The 21142-nt window shown below is 39.1% G+C and overlaps 1 protein-coding gene across 1 annotated transcript; it reads right to left on the minus strand.

Moving 5' to 3' along the window:
• Positions 1 to 519: 519 nt before the first annotated feature.
• On the minus strand, positions 520 to 20841 carry LOC144634926 (acetyl-coenzyme A synthetase 2-like, mitochondrial). Its single transcript, XM_078493981.1, has 14 exons — positions 20533 to 20841; positions 18712 to 18808; positions 18100 to 18246; positions 17160 to 17212; positions 16168 to 16343; positions 10534 to 10686; positions 9655 to 9940; positions 8615 to 8707; positions 7875 to 7987; positions 6946 to 7072; positions 6224 to 6351; positions 5916 to 5979; positions 5239 to 5360; positions 520 to 2344 (listed from the first exon to the last, which is right to left on the minus strand). The coding sequence occupies exons 1-14, from the start codon at positions 20822 to 20824 to the stop codon at positions 2162 to 2164; spliced, it is 2034 nt and encodes a 677-aa protein (XP_078350107.1). The 5' UTR covers positions 20825 to 20841; the 3' UTR covers positions 520 to 2161.
• Between the last annotated feature and the right edge of the window lie 301 nt (positions 20842 to 21142).

Genomic DNA, 21142 nt, shown 5'->3' on the forward strand with positions numbered 1-21142 from the left:
AAAGAAAGCAAGCCCACTTCAAGCGAACCCAAGTTGTGTGCATGCGACAAACACTATGTTGGACGAAATTTTTTTTATCGTTTAGCCGTTTAGTTCTTTATAAGGAACTTGTGCTGCTTCAACCTCGTTCCCAGAGTCTCTCTCCAAACTTGAAGTTGATCAAGGTAAATAAAGAGCAGTAGGCCAATTTTGAAAAGCTAAATTCGCTAAGACGGTTTATTTTCCTCTATCAACTTTCAGTTGGTAACCAACTAAGTATTGACTTGAGAAGCGATCTTCTCCGCAGAGGCTCCTTCAGTGGGCGCGGAAAAAAAAATAGGGGGAGCGCAGTGGACGACGGGAGGAGTGTCTCCCGCCCGCTTTCGTTTCTCTCACTCCAGGCTTTGCGCGCTTTACTCTGACCTCGCCCCATTTCCCAGTACGAAAAATAAAGAAAAGGTCTCTGCGGAGGAAAGAGCCTGAGAGGGACTCCACAGCAAATATTTAGTGTCAGTGCTATTCAGTAACGTCATTTTCGAGTATGGATAAATAATTGTTTATTGCATTATTACTTCAATGTTGTGGACAAAAATATAATATATTAATTTTTAGGCACCCTAGGTACAGAAGTACCGACTGTGATAACGACTAAGTTTTTAACGACGTGTTATACCGTTCTACTATCAAATTATTAATCATTCCCAAATTATCCAACAATTTGCTTCATATTTTATACGAGGTAAGAAAACGGAACGTCCAGTGTACCTATTCCCCTATTCTACAATACTTTTTCTAAATTTATTCGCTTAAAGCTGAAAATTCTAATAAACTAACTACACGGATATATAGTGATATATTTACTAAGGACCACACATTTGAACCAAATCGAGAAAGTTTGTTCCTTTGCAAACAATAATGATAAATCATTTCCTTTCTGTACGACATCGTTTCGCCGCAATTGGTTTCACTTCTAGTCTGGGTTAAAATCTGTGTTCAAAGATATTACGTAGTTTCTCTGACAAAAGCAAAAGCTACAGTGCGACCCCTACGTAACGAACACTCCCCGTGCCGATTGAAGAAAGCGCGCGTGAACACGTGTCATTCTGGCGGGAAAAAATTCGTACTCTCTTGTAAATCTCGTGCGCACACATTGCGGGAGGCAAAATGGCCTACTCGCGCGCCCTCCACGTAAAATGTGGCCTGATTCAGGCGTTCGGCTAGTTTTGGAGCAGCGTTTTACACGCTACTCCACACTTAACCGAATGCTTGGAACAAGCTACGAAAACCGAGGCAAGTCTACTTTTAGACAGAATTTTAATGTTCGTTATGTTTGCAAATTCTGCGATAAAGACCATGTACTGTTTGATACATTATGTTATCCAGTCATAACCTGTCTCTGCAAGTGGCGGTCACAAGGTTGACTTGTTATATCGGAATCAAGGTTTGTTACAGCAGTTTTCAATTGAGTGTAGTAAAACCAAAACCAAAGTAATTACTTTGGCCAATCACAAAGGACACAGACAATCCAGTGAACCAATCAAAACTCGAAGCAAATACATGAAGCTGGCACGCAGCGCGGGAAAACGTGCGCGAGCGAGTCACGATTGGTTTTGGTTTTTGTTCTGATTGGCTGAGAAAGTGGTGCGAGATTTTTAAGCCAATCACTAAGCGTAGTAATGCAAAACCAAAGCAAACACAATTTACTTTCGACACTCATGTGAGAACAAACTGCTCTACCAGTTTCAGGAATTGCAAGGATCATTCCTAAAGTCACTGTCTACATTTTTAAATTGGAAACAATTTCACCTTTAAACAGACTATTATCATACCCAAGACACAGAACATAGCAAAGTGTGAAAGAAAACAGGCATAAATCTGCTATAAACAATACGCTAAAAATTAACATTTCTAGACGTTTGTACGAAAGTCTTAAAATTTATCAATTTTTTAAAGGAAATATCTCGTTCGATTTTCAAGCCATTTCCTTCACACTTGCCAGATTCATTAAGCAGCATGACCTCTAACAATTTTTCCCTATGTCAAATGTTATTTACGCTAACAAGTGAATCAGAAACCATATAAACAGATTTGAACACCCGTCGTGCTCAGTTCTGTGCACCAATCCCTATCTCGGCCAGTGTTCTTCGCGCCTTGAGAAAAAACTGGATTCCAGCAATCCACCCTACTCGTGTTTCGCTCTAACTTCCTGCATGAGCTCCAAATGTTGTCGTACAATTTCTTCCACGACTGAAGGATCCGCTAAAGTAGACACGTCACCTAATTCATCAGGCTTGTCTTGGGCAACTTTCCTCAAAATACGTCGCATTATCTTTCCTGACCGGGTTTTGGGAAGACCGGGCACAACCTAAGGAGACGAAAAAGAAAAAAAACATTTTGAGAAGGGGTTTATACAAACAAACGCAACTTGTTTCTATGTCAGGAAACCAGGAACTATTTTAAACAGATAAGTACTGAGGTTACAGAGAATTCAGAAAGAAGCGTTAAGTCTTGGTTGACAGAGTTGCTTTACTAATTGCACCTAGTATCGGGGGTTGAAGCGGAATATTTTCACTTTAAATATTCATTATTCCCCGCCCATTTTTCACAAGTATTCATTATTCCTTCCCTATTTTGAGATCAATATTCATTATTCCTTTAAATAGGTTGATGTTCCCAGGTATACAATTTTCAGACCCACAAAACGAGAGCGGTCAAATATTCTATTCTAATTCACAAGTTGTGCACAGGACACTGGACATTGTTCTGCTGCTATCCTTCTGGAAGGTGTTAGTTCATCACTTATTACATGTTTTTTTTAATGGTGCTCTCTAGTTACACCTTCAATGGCCTTGATTAAAGTGTAAGACGCATGTGACTTCTTTATTTGCTGACTAGCAAAATAGTACCCCCCAAAAAAGCCAAGCAACATGTTTCAGTGAAAAGCTTTATTTAACAAACAATGACGATAATGGGGTCCAACCAATGAGTCTATATAATCTGGAAAACAATGAAGTGTTGCACGATGTTTATAACAAGTTCTTTCAGTTGTAGGCCATTGTACAAACTTGTTCGAAAACGCGTTTATCTCCTTAACATCATCACTCGTGCAATCAAGTCGAAATTAGTGCACCTAACAGAAATACATAATATCACACCCGCTTTAAGCGAAGCATAGTCTTTTGAAGCATGTACAAAGACAACAACTGTACGTAACCATAACGACGTGTCTATCAAGAGTTACTTCTAAACCAATAAGTGAACAACGGATAAAAGATAAATGTAGTGTTTGCCTTCAGGAATAACAGGAATGGTACAAGTGCCCACAAGTACGTCAACGGGCCACATAATTTAAAAGTAGCATTCTGTTACCAATCTGAGTATTATTCCTATATCATGACACATTTTACATTGAGCACCGCTTTATGCGTTATCTATTTTCAGCTGTAGCTGTTAGATCAGCTTTGTGATTTTTCAAAAAAGTTCGACATCACCGTAATCTAATACGGGTTGCTGTTCTCCCTGTTTGTGTACGACAAGAAACCCTGGATGGTCCTCCCGGCTGTTCGTCGTCTGAGGCATCTGAAGCCTCATCCTCGGAGTCAATGTCACTGTCTACGCCTCCTTTGAGTATCCGCTCAATTCTTAAAACTTCTTGCTGCGAAATTGTGTACAGTTCTTCATTTTTGCCGACCCTCATCGACTACAACTTCGACGCGGTCAATAACGCGAGCCGCTAGGGGGGGTCTGGGGGCATTCCTCTCCAGAAAATTTTGAAATCTAGAGGCTTGGAAATTCTATTTCCAGCGTTCTCCAAGAGCTATTTGTGATTTACGCATATCACGAATTATTTACTTCCTACACTGTCTCAGCAAACCAATTGCAATGCACATTGAAGAGAGTATAACACTTGCAATGTCAATTACGAAATGAAGAGAGGATGAAAATAGAAAACCCACTATCTCTGTATCTTGAAACCAGCAAATGTTTCACCTTTCAGAGTCATCGTAGTAGGTTCGTAGTTACTAAACTGTCTGAGTTGCCTTAGAGGCAAACGTAGACTTCATCGGCAGGTCGTTTTTTGAAAATTTCTCAAACAGGGGCTTGCGCCGCTGGTTGTCCCCCACAAACAAATGAACAGAAGTACAAATGTTATTGTTTCAAAACTGTCGGGAAATAAAATTTATTTTCAACGTTTTATACAGGACTGTTTTTACTTTTTGGGGAAAAAAACTGGGGGGGGGGGGGGGCACGTTCAAGTTAAAAGCTTTACTTACCTGTCTTTCCTGTGCTTTCCCATCTTTACAAAATTTCGAACAGTTCTTAGACCGTAACCAAAGCGTCAAAATTTAAAGCGGTCAACTGAAACATGTGCTTTGAAAGTGACGTCACAAGAAAATATCTTCCTTGGGGAGTAGTCCGTGTGGCAAATTTTGCAAGCGTAACATGAGGCAGATCTAGAGCGCCTGCCAAATATCGAAAATATAGAACACCTGCGATTCTCATTTGGAGACAGAGAGGGTGAGGAGAACTTATTTTCTCTTTGCAAGTATTCAATATTCTTGATTAAAAAACTGAATATTCAATATTCCTTACAATTTTGAGCCAATATTCAATATTCCTTTACAATTTTAAGCCAGTATTAAATATTCATTATTCCGCTTCAACCCCCGACTAGTAGCAATATAACAACGAACCAATCAGAATCTAAAGCATAAGAAAATAGCAAAACCGGTGCAAAAGAGCGGGAAAATATGCAACCAGTGAAAAAGAGCGGGAAAGCATGCACCGGTGCCAAGCGCGGGAAAACATGCACCCAGTGCCAAGCCCATAAAAGCGCGCATTAACTCAGTCATGATTGGTTCTGAATTTGTCGGTTTCTGATAGGCTGACAAAAGGCATATTTGCTCTGATTGGCTGCAGTATGTACCATTCATATGGAAGAGAAAACACCAACGTATCACGTATTTCAAATGTTTTGACAGTACTGTACTGAGCCCCAAGGTGAGATTTCTTCGTCATTTCGCAGGAATGATTGGCTGCAGTATGTACCATTCATATGGAAGAGAAAACACCAACGTATCACGTATTTCAAATGTTTTGACAGTACTGTACTGAGCCCCAAGGTGAGATTTCTTCGTCATTTCACAGGAATATCAAAATTGTTTGACGCAAATCGCGCTTTAAATATACAGGATAACTTAGAATAGCGGTGGAAAATGTCTTACATACGTAGATTTATTAAATTCCAAAAATGATCACCTGAATAACTTCTGGCACAGCGAAGGAGCCTATCTTCTGTCGGACAATAGCCTTGAGATCCTTTCTTAAGTCTTCTGCAGATATTGTGGCGTCATCTTTCAAAGTCGCATAGGCATAAATACCTTTTAAGAAAGACATACAAGCATCTTTCAATTCTTTATAAAACAAACCCACTTGACAAACAGACTTAACTCTCTATTTTCAACACACGTGTGATCAAGTTATTCTTTCCCCTTACTAACTTTAATGTGAGTTGTAAGAATTTCGTGGTACATCAGGGCCGTATTCCCTAGTTGCAATTGATAATTTTCTTTATTATTATCACCTATCAGCCTGGATTAACCATGCAATGAGAAAATAAAAACTTACACCCCCCCCCCCCCCGACACTTTGTTCCTCCCTTCAAAGCACTCGATTAATCCCTCCAAAAGACAATAAACCCCAGCCCTTTGCTGGGGTTTAGTAGCAAAGCTCTCCTAACGTTTCCCCATAAAAGTTTAGTAGCAAAGCTCTCCTAACGTTTCCCCGTAAAATTTCCATAATTTCCTTAGGAAGAATTTCATTGCCGGTGCATCACACCGGTAATGTGGAGGTCCAGGGTTCGAATCCAGTTTGAGAGCGTATTTTTAATTCAGGTTTTCTATGCAACTGAATAAGTTGTTGCGAAAGAAACCGACCTTCTCCTTTAACTGGATGTGGGAAGCCCACAACAGCTGTTTCAGCGACTGCTTCGTGGTTGTCCTGGACAGAAAAGTGGAAAATGGAGTGAAAAAAAAAAAAAAACAACAACAGTAGTTGTAAAAGCGCCATAGCCTTCTGCGCAGATGCTCTTTGAGCTCGTCTCACGTTCCTCTTCCATAAACATTTGTGGGAGGGGGGGGGGGGGGAGGGGAGGCACGCATGACGGACGAGCCCACAGAACGTCAAAGCTGCGTAGGAGGCTATGATTAACATAGTCAAGTAAAACGAACTCTTGTCTTGTTACCATGGCATCCTCGATTTCCGCCGTTCCCAATCGTTTGCCACTCACGTTAATGACATCATCCATCCTTCCCGTGATCCTGTAGTCCCCGTCCTTATCGCGTAAGGCTCCATCGCCAGTAAAGTAAAAACCTGCAGAAACGAGAAACCAGAAATGATCCAATCAGAGCTCGAAAAAAAAAACGGGTTTGCAACCGGTCACAAGCGGGAAAAACAGGTAAAGGCTCTGCTTCTGATTGGTTACGTAATTAGGGGTACCCAACGGATTACTTCGGTTGAAATTTCGAAAGGCCTGTAATCCTCTCAGTTTTTCATAAGTGAAACGTCACCTCAAACTTTCGTGATATGCAAAATATAATTCATTTATTTCTAGAGATGAAAATTCCGTTTTGGGTACAAGAAAACCCCAGCATGATTTTCGGAAAAGCAACAACAGCTTAAAAATTCAGATAATTTAATTATTTCGTTACCTAAAAGTTCTATAACTTAAACATTTAGCTACAAATCCGAGCTGATTAAACTAAGTTAATTTACTCAAATGTCCCTTTGACAGGTCCCAAACGATCAAGGAAAACAGTACGACATTGCAAGACTTTTCCTTACATTTCCTCCGCACAAGGAGGAAATACGATCAGCCATAAAAACTACTGCGTGAGAGGCTACCTCATTGGGTGCTCCCTGTGTAATATACACTCATGCCTAGCCCCTATAGATGATGCTCCATACCTTTAAAAGGATTGTAGTAGGTATCTAGAAAACGTTGATGATGTCCATATATGGTGCGGGACATGCTTGGTATAGACGTACGGACACATAAGGCACCTTTCACATCATTTCCAATCATCTCTCGACCCTGGAACAGTTCATAAATAAAAACTAAGACCAGAAAAAGTCTGGTGGATTTGGACGAACTTTTCGAGAAAATCCTAGATGTAACTGATAACAAGAGAATACTTTGACGGCAAGAAATTCATGAGTTCAAAACGTCTGCCAGAGTTATGAATGAAAACAGTAACTTTATGACATAAAAGGATGAAAACAAGCTTATAATCACAACAAGGCTACACCTCAAGAACTTGGTATCCATCTACTAATTCTTAACTTCAAATTCTAATTTTGGAACTACATCAAGTCTTCATTATTTCTTTTTTCCTAAATTTTACAAAAACTGTTTCCTCCCAAACATCACCAAAAATGACCCAAAAATTTACAAAACACCTCAAAACATAGATTTATGAGATGACTAGAAAGTTTTTGCATTGCTTGAAATGTGAACGAGATATTGCCAATAAACCCAAGTGGCACAAAAATACATGGCACTCCCGCCTTAAGAATATGCACGTAAGAAGTAAAAAAAAAACCTTGAAATGGCTCGAAAAACACTTGTAGCAGTGGCGCATCCAGACCTTTAGGTAAGTGGGGACCCGATCATCCAGGCGCTGAAATAAAGAAGGTGCCCGGGCCTCCGAAAATAATTTTTCTCTGCCCTTCCGGCCTTAGTTTGGCTTAGTTTGGCTCAGGTGGGGGCCTGAGCCCCTTCCCTCGATCTGCCACTGTGTAGAGTGGGTGGGGTAGGCAGTGGGAGACATTTGACTTTTTGTCTCTTCCAGGCCAGGAGAGTGACTGTTTATGAAAAAGCACAACCACGCAGTTACCTTCTCATCCAGAATAACCGGCTCTACACCAAAGAAGGGCCTCGCAGGAAACTCAGGCTTGAGGGGTGAATCATCTGGTGCGGGTCTTGGAGAGAGCAGGATCCCACCGGTCTCTGCACAGGACAAGAAAAAAGTCATTACTTACTTTTAAGAGCTACAGCTGAAACTTCATAAAAATCCTTTAGAAATACTTTCTAACCTTAAACAATTTTGAAATGCAACATTCTATCCAATAATAACCCCCTTTCCTCACATAGGGTGTTCTAGGCATTCAATTAGTTGGGTTCGAACAGTGTGAAAACGGAATTAGTGAAAAGAACAGCTGGTGGAAAAACAGACTGAATCTCCTGGCATAAGTCCATAAGCTGCAACTTGAAGAGCAAATTTGAATTTTTTTAAGCACAATTTTTCAGTTTAGCGATTTGGGCTCAACCTGTTGCTAATTTTTTGCAGTCTGTTGATAAATAGTTGCCTATAAGGTAATGAATTTCTCCTTCTTTGATCCAGAAGTGATTTAAATTCATTTCATACAGGAAAAATGACAACTCGAACTTGGCAGCTTACTCACGAAAATTTGAATTGAAAGTTGCAACTTTAGTTGGTTCTACCAAACTGTCAATCAATACTAAATAGAACATTCAACATAGCAAAGTACCATTAGATACAAAAGAACATTTTTGTGGACTAGCTGTGAGACAAGCCTTATCTTGAAAGATATTTGCACGTAACATATGCCTAACCTGTCTGCCACCATGTATCAACTATAGGACATCGCTTCTCTCCAACGACCTCATGGTACCAATGCCACGCCTCAGCATTGATTGGTTCACCCACTGAGCATCAAGAGGAAATAATAAAGACACAACACTCAGTGTTCAGCCATACATGTATGCAATCATCTCTTTAATGCAGGCAGAGCCGAGTGTTCATATTATCGGGGGATGTCTATGTTCATTATCTGTGAAATCTTCCTGAATATTACCTGATACTTAGACAAGACTGTTGGTCGAGTTGGCGAAAATCAAACAATATTCTGCAAGATTGAGCAGGATAAATTGTTTCATTATTCAACAATTTGTCAATGAGACTTCTTTTTACAGATAGAGAAAATGTGGTTATGCAGTGCTTTGCAAGACTTCAGTTGTGTCTTGGCAACCTACATATATATCTCGGCACATCTGTTAAGTATGGATTCAACAGATATCAATAACATTCTGACCATGGACAACACAAGCATTTGTCAAATAATAATATACCGGTAGATATAGAGATGACAGTCAAGCCTCTTTAATATGGACACAAAAGTGGCAGAGATGGGTATCTATATTAAAGTGTCAATATTATGGGGCAGGGCTCGAGACTAACTTTTTAACTCACTGGTTTATTGGCTAGTGACATGTCAGATTGTACTAGCCAAAAGTAATTTTTCACTAGTCAGATATATTGATTTCTATCAAGAACTGTTGACTTTTCCGAGTTTTTTTACTAGCCAAATGGCTAGTTATGCTAAACCTTGTAGCCAAACCCTAAATTTTAGTAATCTTTGGCTAGTTGGCTACCGTTAGTCTCGAGCCCTGATGGGGGCATAGATTATACAAATTTTGGTTTATTTCTCTGGACTGAGTGAACTATCTGTAATTAGGGGAGTCCAGGTTATGGAGCCGAGGTGTTTGTAAGAAGAGGTTTGACTTTGCTTTGTGTTTCACCAAAAATTTTTTTTTAAAAAGCAGTTTTGCAATGTAAAAGTTCTGCCATTTCAAAAGTTTTAGTTGAAACCAACCTGTGCCAAGAAGTTTTAAAGATGATCTGTCATACTTGGTAACATAGGAGTTGCTTGATTTAAGCAACAGTCTTATCGCAGTTGGAGCTCCATAGAACTGATTCACCCTGAGCCTCTCTACCATTTCCCAGTAGCGGCCTGGGTCTGGGTACGTGGGGGTGCTCTCAAACAGAACTGTGGTGGCCCCATTACATAGTGGGCCATACACAACGTATGTGTGCCCCGTAATCCAACCAATGTCAGCAACGCAACCAAATATATCACCAGGCTGGTAGTCAAACACATACTATAAAGATAAGGAACAAAATATTAACTTGGTTTTTGACAAATTAAAGGAAAAAAAAATGTAACAAAACAGAACTGAAATCTACAGGAAGTCTGGATATTTCCCGAGCCTGTAACACTGCAAGAACTATCAGCTTTTTTCTCCCCCCCCCCCCCCAAAAAAAAAAAAAAAAGAACTACCAGCCACGTTCTTACTTTTGGCTGCAAAAATCTTCCCACATTTGACTTTTTTCTAAAACTGTCACTACTGTGAGATTACAGCATGTCAGAAATGTAAAAACATGGGGGATCACCAAATTCGTTGCAGAGAAAAAAATGCCCAAAAGTCTACCTTAAACCTGTAAAATCGTGCATCGTTACTGAATAAGCAGCCACAGTATATTCCTCTTAGCTACCTTGGTCCAAATATATGCAATCACCAGAATTGGCTACAAATTGTTAAATTTGTAACTTGCTTGCCACATGAACATGCAAAAAATGTTGTTCAAAGTGCATGGCCATATTGAGGTCAAAATACTACTTGCAAAATTGCATGCAAGATGCTGCATGTGCCTGGGCCTTAAGAATAGACAGATGAGGTAGTTGTTCACATACCTTATGTGTGAGCTTGGCATAAAGTAGATACCCGGCCTGTGTATGGACCACACCCTTTGGTTGCCCTGTGCTGCCGGATGTGTACAACAAGAACAAAACATCTTCACTGTCCATTGGCTCCGGTTCACATTCTGTTGACTGCTTACTCATTTCCTAACGACAAATATGTAAGATTGAGTTCCTGTGTCACCCAGGAGATTCCACTTTTGGTAGTCAGCTCCTAGTTGGGGTCTATTCCTCCCATGCGTGAGTCGGAAACCCTGGCAAACCAGCCATGAGTCCCAATATATGCAGAATGGAAAAAAGAGAAAAAAGGCACCCGTTACCCCATGATGGGACAGTGCAGAAGGGAAGGGAGGGGGAGAACAAAGGTTTAGAAGCAAAATGCAGTTGCCTCTGAGAAATGCAGTTGACTTGGAGGATGTGCACTGGCATGACTCTGTTTTTAGCTCTGTTGAATTGCCACATTTAAATACAGTTTTCAAGTTATGGTGGCGGCTTACTACAGTTTGTGGGCTGAATGAGCCTTACTTTTGACTCTTTAGTAAAATTTTTAGAAATGTTTTATCTTTCTCTTTTTACTGTGTGTTACAGCGTACAACCATCATATGCAAAATTTGAACAATAAAAATGCTAATAAACAGCCAAAATGGACGACCAAGTGCTTAAGAGGGAACTGGGCACTAGTAGTTTCGATGGCATTTTTCTCAAAATCTACACGTATGACCTAACCCCAAATTTTTTGACAGATTTTAAGTTATTTTTAAAATAGGCAAAATTTCCCATTTTCCTATTTTGCAAAAAACCTATCTTACAGATTTTTATTTTATTTTGTATGAATGTTCATTCAGAAGCAACTTCTAATTCTGAAATTTTTAGCTGGGGTCAAACGGTTAGATTAGAAAAACACCATTGAAACTACTAGTGCCCAGCCCTTACTTAAGCACTCATTTGTTCACTTTGGCTGTTTACTAGTTTTTTTGTTGAAATGTCGCATATGATGGTTGTATGCTGTAACAGACAGTAATAAGAGAAAGATAAAAGTTGGGCTGTTTCTCTCTCTCAAAACCAAAGTAAGCCACCTTAAGAGGGCTACGTCACGGACAACCCATCTTGAAAAAAATGGCATTCAAGTTTTTTTCGAGTTTGCTGATCGTAATTCATGTTGTCGATCATAATCTTCGTCACTTGAAACCATCCTTGTTTTTTTGTTGTTTTTCTATTAATAATAATAATTATTATTATTGTTAATTACTATTATTTTGAGGTTTACTTCAATTGAAAGTAATCAGAAAAATGACTTAAAATGTAATTTGTGATGATCTTAAATTAGCATAAATTACTATTTTGCCGGCACGGATCAGAGGGCTGGGTGCGGGTTTGAGGTGCGCAGTGTATAGTGGGATTTGAGTTTAAATAGGTGGCCGTTAGAAAGGTGAGACATTCTACGGTCAGCCTTCGTCATGTTTTGGTCAATGTTTGGTTTTCCACCGGACAAAACTAAAGTCAGAGAAATTATTCCTCGGAACAATCGTGATCTTCTTGGTCAGATAAAGAATCTTGTCGCGACTATAATTTTAGTTCTACCAATATTTTGTCTTGGTTCTACGAGATCGAGCGATGAGGTGCCGCTGAGCAGATGCGGGATGTTGAAAGAAGCGCGTTGCTTCTCCTTTCGTTCAATAAGAAGAGTAATGAAGATCAGTTTAGAGCTAACAAATCGGTCCTAGACGCAATTGAAGACGATATCGTCGGTCTTTGTCGTAAAGACTTTGACAAATCCAAGAAAGCGTTCTATCGGGGAATGTCTTTTTAGTCGCCGTTCTGCTTTGGAATGCAAACATCACGACGTGGCGGATGTCGGACGAAGACGATGAGAAGAAAACTTATAGAGCTGAAGCAAAACCAGGTCTCTGTAGAGACTCCTTTCTTGTGCTGGTCCTGCCGACTTACGGTCAGAGTGGCTAAGCAACAACGCCCAGGATCAAGGTGTAGTTTGTTCCATTTTACTTTTGGTTTGATTTCCTTTTGATTTAACACTTTATTCATGTTTTCTTTAAAGGCAGATTGCGTAGATCACTTCAGTTTTGGAAAGTAATTCCCACGCCTTCTTTCATTATAGGCACTATTAGTCGGGCTTCATGTTGCCACTACTTATAATTCCACGGCTTTTTGTTACAACAAACAATTAATCACTAATTTATTGGTGCTGAAAATTTATCTGTCTTTGTTCAGATCACTATAACGGGCTTATTAGTTTTGAGTGTATCACTATATTTTCTACACCTTCTATCTGTTCCTATTTTATTCCTTGTTATTGCGTTTATTGATCTCGGTTAATTTTTGCGCATACATTATATTGTTGCTACGGGCTAAGGTTTCCCGTTAGTCTCCTATGCATTTTGCGTCCTACAGTATTAGTACTTTGCTTTATGGCTTTTTAGCCTTCTGCTTGAAGGGCATGTGCCCTTGAGGGGTCTATGATATGAGATTGTTTATGTTTAAGATTTGAATACAGTGCCCTTGACGGGTCTATGATACAAGATTATTTATGTTGAAGATCTGAATACAGTGCCCTTGAGATTGCATAGAAGAGCCAATATTGTTGGAATTCAAATAAACCATTATTATTATTATTATTATTATTATTGTTTATGTTGAAGATTTGATTACAGTGCCCTTGAGGGGTCTATGATATGAGATTGTCTACGTTGAAGATTTGAATACAGTGCCCTTGAGTTTGCATAGAAGAGCCAATATTGTTGGAATGCAAATAAACCATCATTATTATTATTATTATTATCAAAAATAAGTCGTATTTGTAATGTATGCTCAAATTTAAGTCAGAATGTATCTTTAGCCATTGTAAATATTTTAGAAATAGACAAATAAAATTATTACTATTATTATTATTATTATTATTATTGTTGTTGTTGTTTTTGTTGAAGATGTGATTACACTGTCCTTGGGGGGTCTATGATATGAGATTATTTATGTTGAAGATTTGAATACAGTGCCCTTGAGGGGTCTATGATATGAGATTCTTTATCTTGAAGATTTGAATACAGTGCCCTTGAGGGGTCTATGATATGAGATTGTTTATGTTGAAGTTTTGAATACAGTGCCCTTGAGGGGTCTATGTTTAATGATTGATAATGTTGAAGATTTATTATCACTCCCCTTTAGGGGTCTGATATGAGACTGTCAATGTCAAGTATTTATATATTTTCATAGTGCCCTTTAGTGGTGTATAGAGTACATGTATGTTTCTTGTCGTTTTGTTTCTTTCTGGAGTAAGCGTTCATAAATATTGAATTGCGTTTCTCTGGAAGTTGCTTGTCTGTATGTATTAGCTTGCTTAGTCTCTCTTTTGTTCAAGTACCATTGTTTGTTTTCACATATTCCTTTATTATCACTTTGTTTCGTTTTTTCTTTAGACATTTCTGGCACGAGGTTATAGTCTTCACCTACATGTGATACAGGAGAGGTGTCTTTATTATTATTAAAAATAAAAATAAAAAGAAAAGAAAATGAAATTTACAGCTCTTGTTTTTGAGTGCTTCAGAGATTTCTCTTAGTTACACAGGAGTTTTAAACAGATGGAGATCTTTTGCCTCAACTGTGTTGGGTACCAGTCCCATCCCTGTAAAGCCCATCAATTGTGCCTCGTTCATGCAGTTAATGCTGTATTCGAGCACATCAGTGTTTTCTATCAGTTGCGCATTCCATGGTTTCAAGCCGCTGCACGATCTGGCAAGCTTGAGTGTCCCAATTATCCTTCACTGTTATAGCAGTTAAAGAAAGTACGGTCCACCAGCTAATCACTGAAAGGAATGCCCAGAATCAAGGTGTAGTTTGTTCTGTTTTGCGTTTGCTTTCAGTTTTGATCCTAGTTATCCTTTGGTTTTTTCATACTAGTCGCATTTAGCGCTTTTCATCTTATTTTACATTAATTCAATTATTTTTGTATTTTATTTCTTAGATCATGAGTCTGAAGCTTTGCCATTGCCATTTATTGATCCCTCTTTTCGTTTACTTGTTCTGTTGGTGTATTGTGATATTAAATCTGGTGTCAAGTGAAAAGATTGTGTTTAATTATCACTTCAGTATTTTGGAAAGTTTTTGGTGCACCTTGTTTCATATTAGGCACAATAAGTAGGGGTTCAAGTTGCCACTACTTTTAATTCTGGGGTTTTTGTTACAAGAAACATTGTTAGATTTACCGGTAGTGATGATGGAATCTGTTTTTGCTAAGATCGCTTTTAGGAGCAATGTTAGTTTTAGTGTTGCTAGGATCTGTCTTTGCCGAGATCGCTATTACGAGTTTTTTAGTTTGCAATGTTTCGTTTTATTTTCAACACCTCCAACGATATTTAATCCTTTATCTATTCCTATTAAAAATATGAGGAAAAGCGTTTGTATTATTGATCTTGATCTTTGTACCTTTACGCAATAATTTTAGTATTCTTATAAGCCAACGTTTCGCGTTGGTTTCCAATGCATTTCGCGTCCCACAATGTTAGTACATTGCTATTTGGCTTTCAAGCCTTCTCCTTGAAGATGACGTGGCCCTTGACATGTGCCGTTTACGGATCTATAATATCAGTTTGTAATTTTCGATTATTTGTTTAACAGTGCCTTTGATGGGTCTATGATATAAGATTCTTAATGTTGAAGATTTGCATACAGTGCCCTTGAGCGGTCTGTCATACAAGTTTGCTTATTTTGAAGATTTGTAAACACTGCCCTTGAAGGGGCTGATGTGAGACTGTTGATGTTGAACAATTGTATATCAGATAGTACCTTTGAGTGATATATAGAGTATGTTTGTTGTAGTTTTGTTTCTTTCTAGATAAAGCGTTCACAAATATTTTATTGTGTTTCTTTGGAAGTTGCTTGTCTGTTAGCTTGCTTAGTTTCTGTTTTGTTAAGGCAGGTTGGGGTTATTTTTTAATTTCGTATATATTCCTCCTCTTCTTTGTTGTCACATATTGTTTTATTTTCACTTGGTTTTTTCGTTTTTTCTGCAGACATTTTTGACACGAGGTTCTGGGCTTCATCTATCTGTAATACGGGAGAGGTATCTTTAATAATGGAGAAAATGAAATTTACAGCTCTTGTTTCCAGATCTTCCGGGACTTAGTTATGCAAGAGTTTTCAACAGATGGAGATCCTTTTATGACTTTTATACAACTGTGTTGGCTACCAATCTCATCCCTGTGAAGCACATCAATTGTACATTGATCTGCAGTATCTGCTGGATTCAAGCAAAATAATCAGTTTCCTCTATCAATTTCGCTTTCCATGGTTTCAAGTGGCTGCACGATCTGTGAACTACCTACCCACTCAGATGATGGTCTCTTTCAAGGAATTCCGCTAACATGGCCCTTTGGCCTCAACCTCTGTTGTGAACAATTAGTTACATTCTGTTGACACAGTCTCTAGCAAGTAGATGAGAAGTTCAAAATTATAATCACTTTGCTCTAGCCCTTTCTTTTTATCTCTATATGTTGGCTTGGCTGGCCAACGCACCCAATTTAATCAATGGTTTGTGTGTCCGGATGTGTAGTGGAGGCAAAATATATCGTGACACTCGGCTCCTTAAATACATCAAGTCAAAATGGCCATGGGTACCTTTTCAAGAGGTATGTCAAGTTTTCCCATTGGAACATCAGCACCTGTGCGGCTGACCACAAACACTCTCTTCACACAAGGACTTTCAGCCACAGCCTTGTCAACCATCTTTTTCAGGTCTCCAACCTTGCCGCCACGTACCACTTGGTCTGCTGTGATGACTGTTTCGGCATTTGCTAATAACATAATACGGCACATGTATGACATCACACCCATAAATATTACAAGGTAAAGGTAAGGTAAAGTCTGCATACGAACCTAGTGGCCCATCAGGCCGGAGCTTATCATGGTGAACCAGTAGCATGAAGTGACTAGGAGTAAATCTACTCCCCCTTGGATGGGATGCTAGTCCATTGCAGGGTTCCCCCCAGCAGTAAATTTGCCGGTACCCATTTATACACCCGGGTGAAGAGAGGCACTATGAGAGTTAAGTGTCTTGCCCAAGAACACAACACAATGGCCCCGGCCAGGGCCCAAACGCGGACCGCTTGACCCAGAGTTCAGCACGCTAACCGTTAGACCACTGCACCTCCCATGAATATTACAAGCATTAATTCGAAATAATATTCATTTGATAAGTCAAACTTAAGCTTCCACAATCAAAATGACGTGGATTAACAACTCACAAGAGGCAGCGAAAAAGAAATTATCAAGAAAATCAAATTATCAAGAAAATCGAAAATTGTAGCCTTCTGATCACACAAGGCTGTTTGGAAAAAAAAGATCTGGAATTTACAGTCCCGTACACTCGGGGTTTCTTTATGTTTCTGAGGCAGAAAATGTTAACAACCGGCCTGTCAAAAACTCCTATTAAATGGGCCACAAATTTCTTTTTCACAAAAAATTCCAATTTTTGAATTCTTATACACCAAATGAATCTGATGTGATTTGCAGTTTATCAGGAAGGACCACTGGCAATAAGGGGAGAGATGAGTGATAATTTAATTAAATAAGTGTCAATAAAGAAAATGGAGTATAAAAATCTTCCTTACCATCATTAATTCTGCTAGACAGAGCTTCTGAACTGAACCCAGCAAAAACAACACTGTATTAAAATAGGAAAGGGGAGAAAAAAAAGGTACAGATCAAACAAAATTGAAAACAGCCCCTTAAATTTACAACTTGAGTTGACATTTACTATAATGTAAGTGCAGCATGAATGACTCAGTTTACAGTTTTTCTGATAATAATCAATTTGACCGAAGGTATAGTAATTAAAATATAATAATTAATAATTATTTAATAATTTCTAACCACCAAATGTACCGCAGGCTAATGGAAAAAGATCAAGTGGCCCATACTGCTGGCAAGAGCTTATCCTGCCAGCATGAGGTAATTAGGCTGGAGTTTTTCTTCCCATGTCTGAAAGGGATGCAAGGTGGCATAATGGTTAGGGAGCTGGACTCCCAAACAAATGGTCTGGGTTCTAGCCTGGCCAAGTTTTTGTGTTGTGTTCTTGGGAAAGACACTTTACTTTCATAGTGCCTCCCTCCACCCAAGTGTATAAATGGGTGCCGGCAGACTAATGCTGGGGGGGGAGGTAACCCTGGGATGGACTAGCTAGCATCCCATCCACGGGGGAGTAGAAATACTCCTAGTCGCTTCATGCTACAGAAACCAGGAGAAGCTCTGGCCTGTATGGGCCACTAGGCTCAACGCAGACTTCTTTTACCTGGATGGGATGCTAGTCCATCACAGGGTTACCCTCAGCATTAAAATTGCCAGTACCCATTTATACACCTGGGTGAAGAATGGCACTGTGAGAGTAAGGTCTCTTGTCCGAGAATGCAATCATGAATGCAGTGATCCTGGTTAGAACTCAATCTGATCAAGGATTCAATGTGATTACCATGAGGTCAATTATCTCCCATTCCCATGGCTCAACATGTTTACTTAATAGCCATCTAATTAGAAATACTGATTATTATTAACCTGTGTGGGGCACCAATCCTTGCACACGCCAACATAGCAGCGACAGCTAGAGGACTAACCGGCATGTAAATACACACCACATCACCCTTCTTGACACCATGGCTCTTCAAGACATTGGCCATCCTGTTGACCATTTCATACAGTTCTCTGTACAAAAAATAAAGAAATTAAAATAGTTTTATTATCTTTTATTAGTGATCATTAACAAGTATGCTTACTGTGTCTTTTGATAACAAGCACACTCACAATCACTCTTTAACTCCCTATCAGCAGTCATCGCCGTCGTCGTCATCATCATCATCATTATAGTTACATTTCTCAATGCCATCAACCAATTATGCAGACCTCTCAGAAAACAAAGTTCACTTTAACCAGTTCAAAATGTCACATCCGTCAGTCGTCATTTGGTAGATTTGCTGACAATCACCATAATTATGATCAATGGCATTGAAAAAAAAATCAATTGTTAGTTAGGTTTTGTGCTTCAGAGTTAACATGTTGTGGAAAGGCAGAGAAAACCAGAGCTTTGTTATATATTAATAAGCCAAAATTTTAAACTGATAGAATTGGGAGGTGGGGGGAGGGGGGTGTTTACTGTTCCAGCATATTTACCTGTAGCTGACCCTCTCAACATCTCCTGGCTCGTCTTTTTCCCATATTATGGCACAGCGATCAGGATCAACCTTCATGTGTCTATCAACACAGTTCACTATAAAGTAACATAAAAAATAAGTCAGAATGATGCTTAGTTAGCTTTACTCAGTTTTTGCTTAGAATTGCTTCAGAATGCAATTCCGCTTATGACTCTGAAACTTACCGTCGATTGCACCTACCAGTGAACGCATGCACCAAAAACATATTTTCAAATGACCTCTTACGTCAGCGTTTCAGGTGTCAAACTTTGAAATTTATCAGACCGTAACACAAACTTTTGCACTCAAAATACTACTACTACTACTAATAATAAAATAATAATGGTTTATTTGCATTCCAAATAACAACTTTGGCTCTTCTATGCAAATTATAAAAACTAAGATATGAGACTAAGATATATGTTGTGGTTTAATTTTATCTTTGGTTTAAAATTTTTGAAACCAGTTTGATTTTCATTTCCTTTTGTTTCATGCAGATTATAATAATGAACATAAGACAATGGAAAATAAAAATCAAGCTGGTTTGAAAAATTTTAAACCAAATATAAAATTGAACCACAACATATATAATAAAATATGATAAAAAGTTATGATATAATGTACAATAATTTGCTAAAAATGTTAAAAAAAAAAATTAAGCTATAGTAAAAATATACAATGTGTTAAGATAATATGAAAAATTGTAGGATAAAATGAAATTATAATAAATTGTCTGCGGCTTTTTTCTTGTAGTGAGCTTTTAAGAGGCGGTTGAACTCATGCAGATCACTGGATTATCGTATTGTTCTCGGGAGACCATTAAAAGCTTTACATGCGCTTTGCTTGAATGTTCCTTCTACATAGTTTGTGTTCAATTGAAATTCACTGCTTGAGCGTAGCGTCCTAGTTGGTACATAACGCTCGAGTTGTAAATGTTCTGGGCAGTGAACAGAGTAAATTGACTTGAAAGCTAATTAGTTAAGCAAAATTCACGCCTTTCTGACGTCGGAAGCCAGCCAAGTTTCAATAAATCATGTGTGTTTGCATAGCGACCAACAACAAATCCGGCTGCAGCCAAATGAACACGCTGCAAACGCTTGATAAGATAGTCATTTGTGGGATACGTTACTACATCATTATAATCTAATCTGGAAAGTATGAGCGACTCAGCAAGTTGTTTTCTGACATGGAAAGGTGCTAGATGTTTCAGTTTTCTAAGTACAGACATGGTCGCGTAACTGCCATACTCATCATAAACACTGAAATGAATGCATATCGACACAGATCAGCATCAGTTTCTCAGAAAAAGTCTCTATATCTAATCTTTCCGCCATTTTGAAACCAAAATGTATTGAACTCTCAGAGCAAAAGTTGCCGTTACGGCCTGCTAAACTTCAAAGTTTGACACCTGAAACACTGACGTTTGACGTCATTTGTAACATGCTTTTAGCGTGTGCGTTCACAGGTAGATGCAATCAAGGGTATATAGTATACCGGTAGGTTAAGTCTGCATATGAGCCCGAAAATTTTTTCAAAGGTGCCAACAAACAATCAACCCTTCAGATTTCATTTTTCAAAGGGCACTGACAAAAAATTGAGGGTTCGGATTCCTGTCATCCTTGCGGTGGGGGGGGGGGGGGGGTGCCAATGAAAATTGGAACGTCCCATTAAGTTATGATATAAACAAGTGAACACCCTACTGCCTGACCCTCCCCACCCAAGCTCTCTAAATAATGCATATATGTGTATGCAAGTGCTTAATATAAGGCTAACAACAGCACAATATCAACTACAAACGTACCCGAAACATTGAGTTTGCCTCCTAAAAACCATTTGTGTTGCCCTTTGTCCAAATCCACGTCCATGACTGTATCAAAAGGCTTCATCCAATTCAAGCGGGTCGCCCCAAGTTGCCCCCAAAATGTCTCGGGATCGTGAATGCTTTGCTGATACAGTTTGTCCCAGTCTCGAGTGACATGATCAAGTTGAGGTGGTGTGTATTCTTCTGTAAAGAAAGACGACACCCGACGGTACAACACAGGAGAAATCCTAGGACGGAACAACGCTCGGGCAACGAGAGTTAAACCCGCCATGTTGTTGTACCCCTGGAGGAGCTTGGTGAATGGTTACTCAGGATATTGGCACGTGACTTTGTTGTGTTGTGGTCATACCCCACTCCCCCACAGGGAAATAGCGCGAGAGGCTGAGCTGTGTCAAGAGATTATCCTCTCTTGGCTGTGTTACAACAGTGTAAAACAGTTTGTAGACCCTTTGTATAGCTCCTTTGCAGGGCCGTAACTAGGATTTTTTTGTCTGCAGGGCAAGTTTTCCTGGCGGGGGCAACTGTTTTTTTTTTTTTAGTTTAGTTTTTCCTATTTTCCTTTAGTTTCTTAGTTTTTAGTTTCCTGGGG

The sequence above is a fragment of the Oculina patagonica genome, chromosome 13 (assembly GCF_052425735.1).
Source record: "Oculina patagonica isolate OP01 chromosome 13, crgOcupat, whole genome shotgun sequence".
NCBI classification, from domain to species: Eukaryota; Metazoa; Cnidaria; class Anthozoa; order Scleractinia; family Oculinidae; genus Oculina; species Oculina patagonica.